The 9,138-nt window shown below is 35.5% G+C and overlaps 1 protein-coding gene across 1 annotated transcript in view; it reads left to right on the plus strand.

Moving 5' to 3' along the window:
* Window positions 1–8,472, plus strand: part of LOC126353769 (peroxisomal membrane protein PMP34-like) — a 67,203-nt gene extending 58,731 nt beyond the window's left edge. Inside the window, exons 6-8 of the mRNA XM_050002850.1 lie at window positions 472–719; window positions 4,988–5,055; window positions 5,935–8,472. Coding sequence (XP_049858807.1) covers window positions 472–719; window positions 4,988–5,055; window positions 5,935–6,094 — 476 coding nt within the window. The 3' untranslated portion in view covers window positions 6,095–8,472. The remainder of the gene's footprint in view (window positions 1–471; window positions 720–4,987; window positions 5,056–5,934) is intronic.
* The last annotated feature ends 666 nt before the right edge of the window (window positions 8,473–9,138 follow it).

The raw sequence follows: 9,138 nt of genomic DNA on the forward strand, positions 1-9,138 counted from the left end.
GGTAGTGAACAACCATTTAACACCATATCGTTAGTAAGTAAAACATGTTACAAGTCAATAAACAAGTATTAATTTGCTGTTAACATATTTGGATGATAGGAAATGTCATGGGAACAACACTGATTTTAAAATAACAAATAAGTCAATCCACTTAAGAAATCATTAATTTAATGATGACCTATGCATTAGACGTGCATGAAGCGCGCGCGCGCACACACACACACACACACACACACACACACACACACACACACACACACACACACACAGAGAGAGAGAGAGAGAGAGAGAGAGAGAGAGAGAGAGAGAGATCAGTTCTTCTGGAGGTGGTGTGTTAAACAGCATTGACTTCTTAATTGTTGTTCAGTTGGTTTGGATAAGTTGGTGATGACTTATCTATATTGTTTTTGTTCATCATGATTTATCTGTATCATATAGAGCAGTACTAACTATTTTTTCCTGTTTATATAGATGGCCTCATGAGAGTAGCTCGCAGTGAAGGTGTGGGGTCGTTATGGAGTGGTACTCTGCCTTCGTTATTACTTGTTGTGAACCCTGCTCTTCAGTTTATGGTGTATGAGTCATTGAAAAGGCACATGAGAGCTGTGTACGGACCAACAGAAACAAGTGGTTGGATCTATTTTCTTATGGGAGCAGTGGCAAAAGCTGTTGCTACAATATTGACTTACCCACTTCAGATTGTGCAGACAAAACTTAGGGTAAAGTGTTAATATTGTTATTAGAATAATAATAATAATAATAATAATAATAATAATAATAATAATAATAGTTATTATTATAAAATTGGTTAACAAGTAAAAAGTTTCCGATGGTACTGAACCATAGTCATACAGCATTTTTTGAAAGAATACACCATCATTTGACTTAATATTACTGTATTTTTCTTCTGTACAAACTAGATCATGGCTTTTATGCCATTATTGAGTACAGTGCTAAAAGTTCTTAGACCATTAATGTGTCATATCCAGTACAGTGAGCTCAGTTGGCTTTGGGCTGACTTTACAAGATATTACATGTTAATGGTCTAAGAACTTTTAGCTTTGTGGTCGATAATGGCATATAAACTGAAATCTAGATTTTACAGAAGAAAAATTCAGTAATGTACTGTCAAAAGGCAGTGTATTCTGTGGATAACAAATGGTTACTATGACAATATTTTTCATATTCTCTAGATATTTTCCATAAATAGTCTTGAACCAATTAAAATTAACATTATCTGACTGTAACGTGCATAATTTTTAAATATTAGAATCAGAGCATTAAGAATCTGCCATCTGTGTCTTCTGAAACATTTTAAGCTGCACGGGATTAGCTGAGGTGCTGCAGTCGTGGACTGTGCAGCTGGTCTCAGCGGAGGTTCGAGTCCTCCCTCAGGCATGGGTTTGTGTGTTTGTCCTTAGGATAATTTAGGTTAAGTAGTGTGTAAGCTCAGGGACTGATGACCTTAGCAGTTAAGTCCCATAAGATTTCACATACATTTGAACATTTTTGAAACATTTTAAGGAAATACCATTCTGCTAGATATTGGGACTCACAGTAAACCAAGGAGATAAATTTGTTAATACTGCACCATATGTGGTTTGTAGAACATATTCTGAAACATAACTTTTAATCAGCTTCTTTGCCATTACACACTGCTGATCAGTTAGTTATACATTAGTGAGAGGATATGGAAGTGGGAGTAATAGATGAAAACTACTACCAGCTGAATGACAAGATTGTAATAAATTGAATGTCAGCTTCAATCTTTGTGTAACTTGAAACCTGTGATCCTGTTTGAGTTTTCCCACCATTTTTATTTCAGTAGAATCTGTAATTATTCTGAGCCAGATATTTGGACAATGTGCCATGGTAGCAGCTTCATGTTTCGTACTGATACTTCATGTATTTCTCCTTGACATTGTTTGTTCGGCCATTTCAGTTGGATATGCTGTTGATTTTCTTTGCACCTCTTCTCAGTTGTTCTGAACTCTTTCATATCTTATGTCCCACACTGGCATGGAATGTGGTAAGTGCCTGGTTTTCAGGTCTCTAGATCATTCTTAATGTAATGTCACAGTACTTTCGTTTTAGTGGGAATGAACAAGGACAGAGGTTTAAGGTTCAGTACTAAATTTACTAATACGTCATTGGTCAATTCATCCATCAGAGTCTGAAGACATCAACAAACTGAGCATTTCACAGAAAAACGGCACTGGCAGGAGACAACAATTGCGGATCAAAGGACAGACAGGATACGGGAATAAAACTTGGCTGTCAGTAAGGGTGCAACATCAATATTGCCTCACATATGGTCGTAGTTTAGGCAGCATGGCAGAATAAGACTACTTCCAGGAGTGTCTGAACAAGATTCTATTAGAAATCTGAAACCACCAACAGTCACAACATAAAAACCTTTGGAAATTGGTGCATAGCAATTATGCATCTGAGCAGCTACCTTTACAGGATTAAACTGCAGTTGTCCAACTTGGAATGCAGTATTCTTCTAAGATTCAGGCTTTCAACTCTTAAGAGATTTGGCAGTTCACAGTTTTGTTCTGTAGTCAATTCTCATCATCTCTTATCCTGCATTGTGTTTCTTTCCCTAAAATTCTTCCTGTCTTTTTTTTCCCCTATCAAATTGTGAAAGAGTTTGCGTCTCGCTTATTTTGTTCTTTCCTCTCTCTATGCTAGTAAAGAAAATCTGAGGCCAATTACCTTTACTTTGTGTGACATCTGAATGCTACACCACCTTGCTTCCAGATTTTGCTGTGTGTCCTCTCCTTCTCATATTGTCTCGTATCTGCTATCTAAAATCATGTTGTAGCGCTACAGTGATCATAATGTTTTAAAGGTGAAACAGATACACTGACAAAAAGTAATCCGCTATAAATATCCCTTTATGCACTTTTTTATCTACTTACTACATTTATTATTTTCTCATCCAGTTCTTAATTTCTGAAATCAGATGTATTTTCAGACCCTATGTGTAGGTTAATTATTGCTGCACTTACTACCTTATTATTCGTTATAGTGGTTGGTAGAAAGTCATTGTCGGGATCAGCAACAGTTATGAAGCATTTATACAAAACTGTCTAGATCGCACTTCATTTATCTGTGTAAATTACGTATTTCAGCAGACTGCACTTGCCAGATCAAAACACAAGGGAAAAATAAATACAGTGTATCAGGTCAAATAGTACTTGAATGTACAATGTGTAAGTTCATGCTGGCAATTTTTTCCTTGTGTTTTGATCCAGTGATATCAGTATGCTGAAATGGATAATCTGTGTGGGTAAATAAAGTATGATCCAGACAGATATTTTTGTGTAAGCTATCATTCTTCATAATACTAACTTTTTTCCCTACCTTATTCATAGCAGCTTGGTGAATATCCACTTTTTTCCTTTCCATCATTTTTGATCTAACATTACTAAATATATGGTGCGGTGTGTGACAAGCTGCACACTACAGAGTCCTTAACACTGTCATTGTTTGGCCCTAGGACTTTTTCTGTCCCTTATTGTTTCTTTCACGTCTGGCAACAATCATGATTTGATGTCTAGGTTATAGGGCAAGACCGCCTGTAACCTAGTTCAGAGGTTGTAGAAATGCAAAAGTAACACACCTCCAATAGGGCCACGTCTAGTAAAGTACTATGATGTTTGAACCAACCTTCAGTTGGAGGACAGCTTCAGCTTTATTACCCATATATTTTATTTGTATTACTTGGCATTTTTCTGATCAGTGTACCTAGTTTGTCTAGCTTTTTAGTATTCTTAGTTGTTTATTTGCCCTATGTTATTAAATCTTGTTAAACTGAAGCAAAATGAGGTAAATGTTTGTTTCTGTGATTCTCTTTCTCTAAAACTGGGGATACAGTGATCAACAGTAAAGTAGTTTATTAATTGTACTGGTCAACTTGACTCCCCCCCACTTCACCAGTAATTATTAGCTTTTTATCAGTTTCATTAGACAAGTAGACTGTTTGTAGAGTTTGCACAGTAATGTTAGAATCATTTGAATTTTTCTTATTGCAGATAATATCTGAAGCTAGATGATGAATTAAATAAATTTTAGTATGCAACTGATACAGTATACTACGTCACTGTGTGTTGCTCCTTGCCACCAGGGCAAGTACACCCCAATCTCCTCTTAAGTGATTTAAGGAAGCTGTGGGCCAGACAAAGATTCCTATGCTGGGACGGTCACTTAAATAACATCAAAACTGATTTCCTGTCATGTTTTTGTCCAGTAAGAACCAGTGCCCTGTCTTTCAAAATTTGTTTTCATATGCAGAGTAGAAAATTCAATTTGTATTTGTCTGCAATTAAAAATGTATAATCATGTGTAATAAAGTGTATATTGTTCACCAAATCATCATTTGCAGTAGTGTGTTCATGCACAACAGTTGCACCTGTTGTTGCACAAATTCTAAAAGATTTTGTATTTTCAGAGTTGTATTGCACTAAAGTTCCACGAACTGATCAGTGGATTTGTGAGCTCTGATGCTGAATCGCATTCCAAATAAGATTGTAATCAGAATATCTTGGGGATGAAGATATCATTCAAAATTCCTCAGGCCAATACAGCGTATTCTGTTCTTGTGTTCAGATGATTCTTACACCCAGTAAGAAAGTAATCAGCTGTAAATAGATATGCGTGGCCAGAAATAATATTGACAATGCTTACATCATTTGAGGTGCCTTTTGTAGCAACCATAGGTTCCAAGAAAACTGAATTGACTATCCCGTGTAGAATGTCTGCATAGTTGTCTACCTGACAGGTGTATAGAAAATAGTCTGTTAGAGATTTTTTATTGTTGTTTATTTGAAAATGTACTTGTAGTAAGAAACTAGCCATTCCTTTGTTATGATACTCCAAAGAAGAGTGTGACTGGGCAGCAGGAAATGTTGAAATTTGAAAAAAATTGTGATTGCAGTGGCTCTTCAAAGGAATTAACTTTTTTTTATATTTCATTTTGCAGCATGGGCACAATTTCAAAGATTTGACTTCTGATGCTGGGATGATTGAAATGACTTCATACTTACTCAGGTAAGAATTATGCTTCTTGTTACCACAGTTAATGCAACTCTACTGTCCTATACTCCTATATAAGAACTGAGAACAGCCAAGAAAGAGACTTCAAAGGTGCTCTGAAAGCAATATTGGTAGCAATTTCAAATGAGTTATGAAATGTGAATAGTAAACTGTTTGGAGCTGAAAACACAACATAGCGAACATATGACTAGATGGGATGCTGATGCTCATTTCTGTGGCTTCAATAAATGCTGGCAGCAGTAGTATTTAAGAAGCTTTAATTTGGTAACTTGGTGGAATATTTTGGAACTTGGTATTTATGTGGTGTATTGAATGGGAAAAGTGACTATATGATCTTTCAGTCTACACTATGCAAGAACAAGGTGGTGGTTAAAATTGGCATGCAGCCTTATGATGGGTAGAAAACATTCATCATCTGATAATTCAAATATCATGACCTCCTGTGCTTCTCGCTTGTAATGTGTATCAGTATTACAAAGCCAATAGAGCAGTAGTTCCAACAAGTGATCAGCCTTTTTGCCCCAAATAATGTTATTGAAACTTTGTTGTAATGTTTTACTGTATTGCACTTGCCCAGAGAGAGACTCAAACATACTTCCTTGGACAGTTCAACTGTTATTTTTCAGTGTATTTAGTATTCTTTATGTAGCAAATTATCGTAAAGTTTGTGTTATACTGGTTTATGGTATTATTGTCACTAACCAGTTAGCTGTGGCATGCACAGTGTATACAATGAAACAAATACTGTAACAGAAACTTTGTTTTACAATACCAGAATTAATTTTCTTAGTTAAAAAAGTGTATTGTAATTTTTTGGTGAGGCACAACTTACAGCATTCTTACTCATCTCTCTTTTCACTGTTTGTTTTGTAGGAAACATGGGGTTGGTGGACTCTTCAAGGGAATGGAATCTAAACTGCTTCAGACTGTTTTAACTGCTGCACTTATGTTTGCAACATATGAGAAGATCGCAGCATTTGTCTTCAAGTTGATGTTAAGTCATCAACAAACAGTAATTAAGAGAAATCATTAGGAAAATGGTTTATAAAGAGTTGAATTCGGTGTAGATACTAGTCTCTTACCTAAGAATACCAAAGACCGGTAATCTTTAGAATGAATAACACTCAAAGAGTAGGCATTTCATGTAAGACATCCTCTTGTATGTATGACAATGCTAAGCAGTCTTTATTTCTTTTGGTGGTGTGTGAGTATAGTGATCAGAAAAGTATTTGTGACACTTGCCAATGAAATTGTAATAATTTATAGTACTTATTGATAATACTGTGATCATTGAAAGTTACAGTATTTCCTTGTCATTAGCTCTCTTACTGTTTGTGTCCTACTTTGTTTTTGTCTGTCTTTGCATGCACACTCTTAATGTATGTCATAAAATAATCTTGCCTACCTGTTCACTGGAGGATTTTGTATTGGCTATATTAATTTTGTATATGAATTTCCTTTTTACCACTGTCATTAAGAGAAATCAAAGAAAGTAGAACACCCTCGTCTGTCAAACATTAAGTATTATTCTCAAAAGTAGAACCCAGTAGCATAGACATGAGATTATTTTCAAGAAGTGCATTACAAGAAAATGTCAGAGATAAAGTTATAAAAATGATTAACATGAAATTAATTTCTCAGTAATGACAAATACTAAGACTAACCTCGTTAGTGTTCTCCATGTCTGTGTTGGCCAAATCAAACTAGTGGAGTTTCATTGCCCATTCTACCCTGCAGTGCAGAATATTGCTGTTGATTTTGTTGGGTAGAATAATACATGCATTCCCTACACATGAAATGGAGGTAAAAATCCAAAATGTCAAATGTTCATTCACTTACTTGCAGAAAAAAAAAGTAATGTGGTAGGCGGAGAGCTCAGTGCTATGTAGTTAAAGAGGAAGGCTTCAAGGATCTGAAGGGACTTTCTGATGCCATAAGTAGAATATTTGTGATGGGAATAGAGTGTGAAGTGAAGCCTGACATATTTGAACATAAAAATAGGAATTGTGATGATGTCAAGCAAGAGGTTGTTAAATGTGTAATTCAGCATTTTGTTACTTCCAGTGACACTTTGAAGCTCACACAAGCCATATAATTAACCATTCAACATGCCCTGCATCATACATTTTAATGCCTGCCAAAGTTTTGTCTCTGTATAATCATTCCATAATAGATGAAAGGTTGGTATTTGTGTCTCTACTTCAGATATATAATCTATTTTTAGCAGAAATGTGCACTAATGTACATTCAGAACTTCTCATTCTTAAGAAGCCACATTATATATAACAATGCTTCCTCCTCACAGCAGATGGAGATTGCTCTCTAAAAAATTCCCATTCCCACTGGTATTTCAGATGCTTATGTGATCAAAACTACCTTGTTTTTTATTCCTCAAATGGAATGTGTGATCTATTACTGAAAAAGAAAAGTGACTGTAAGTCATTGAAGTATTAGCTGTCTTACAACTTATTGCTCCAGATTTAGCACTGCCCTTTGTGGTGTTTTATGGGTACTTCTATTTTTATGTGGAAATGTAAGAAATATTGTTGCTAGTTGATTGGCAACTGTCGTCACATAAATATTCTCTGGTGGTCTCGGGAAAATAAAATGGAAATTCAACACGATGTTATACACAACAGCACAAAAGTCACTTCATATATGACAAAGTAGGAAATAGTTTAACATTTTTAAGCCTATAGTTATTTATTCTCATCAATATGCAGACCTTTGGAATCAGTCTGAAATTCCAAAAGTAATTCTCAGTGTTATGTAAAAATTATTTCCTTCCTTATTTTATCAATGAGAGGCAGCTCTTGTGCCACTCAGTCTAAACTTCTTTTAGCCTAAGAAATGTATTGAAAGACAACTAACTATGTCACTCTGATTCATCACCTTAGTATAACTCTTATATTGAACAAGGTCTTACTAGTTTCCATATTTGGAAACTGGGACGTTTTGGAACCAGATGTATATTTTAATCTTTTTGTGTCATGGTACATATGAAATAGGGAATACTCATAGCATAAAGCAGGAATCTTACTCAGTCCTGAAAATAATGGCAATGGGGAAATGAAGTAACAGCTCTCTGTGTTTACTATTGACACTGGATCAATAATAATGAATAAGTAAGACAATACTGCTTTTAGTAGAGTAAGTTTTCTATATTGCCTTATATTACAGTGATGAAAGAAGCTACTATGTAATGCCAGCTAGAGGGTGGACTGTATCTTGTGTAACTTGAAACTATTCCTGTAAACGCATTATTGTATTTATTGAACCTTTGCAGACATCCAGTTATTTTGTTTCTGTTTAATTAGGAGACTATAAAACTGTGATTGTGTTGCCATTGAGCATATTTCTGTGATTTTTACTGTGCTTTAATTTACTATAATTAAAAATATTTGTGAATAATGTTTCTTGTAATAATTATCTTGCCGTATCACACCACAGCTGCAGAAAAAACAGCAGTTGACTGTCATGTATAAATCTCTCTCTCTCTCTCTCTTTTTGTACAGATAAATTTGTTCATTAAAATATTTGTTCCTTGAACCCAGCAATCAAATTGTGTAATATAACATCTGAGTCTGGGACACACTATCAGCAACAACTAAATGATGGGGGGAGGAGGAGGAGGGGGGGGGGGTGAAGAGAATCTGCTTCCCAGAGACACTCAGGAAGTCTACACAGATTGTGATTCCAGTCTCCAGAGCATATTTATTCTATATGGAACAAGGTAGTTCAGTTAATGCACTAAACTCACTCGCTCAAAGACCAGGGTTCAAGATTCCACAGGTTTGTTGAGATTTCCCTAAATCGATAAAAGTGGCTGCAGGGATGATGGTTTTCAAAAGAACATAGTGGATTCTCTTCTTCAGCCTTGTCCTATTAAGAGTTTCTGCCCCTTCTTGTCAAAAAATGTTAATCTTCCTTCCAAATTACTAAGCAGAAATTGGTCCAAATGACATCAATGTTAAGAGGTTCGGACCAGACATACCATTCATATTTTGGAGAGTAAAATGACACGGGACTGGTGTTATGTGTTATGCCTTACGTGTTACAAGGTTAGATACAGCATTT

The sequence above is a fragment of the Schistocerca gregaria genome, chromosome 3 (genome assembly GCF_023897955.1).
Source record: "Schistocerca gregaria isolate iqSchGreg1 chromosome 3, iqSchGreg1.2, whole genome shotgun sequence".
NCBI classification, from domain to species: Eukaryota; Metazoa; Arthropoda; class Insecta; order Orthoptera; family Acrididae; genus Schistocerca; species Schistocerca gregaria.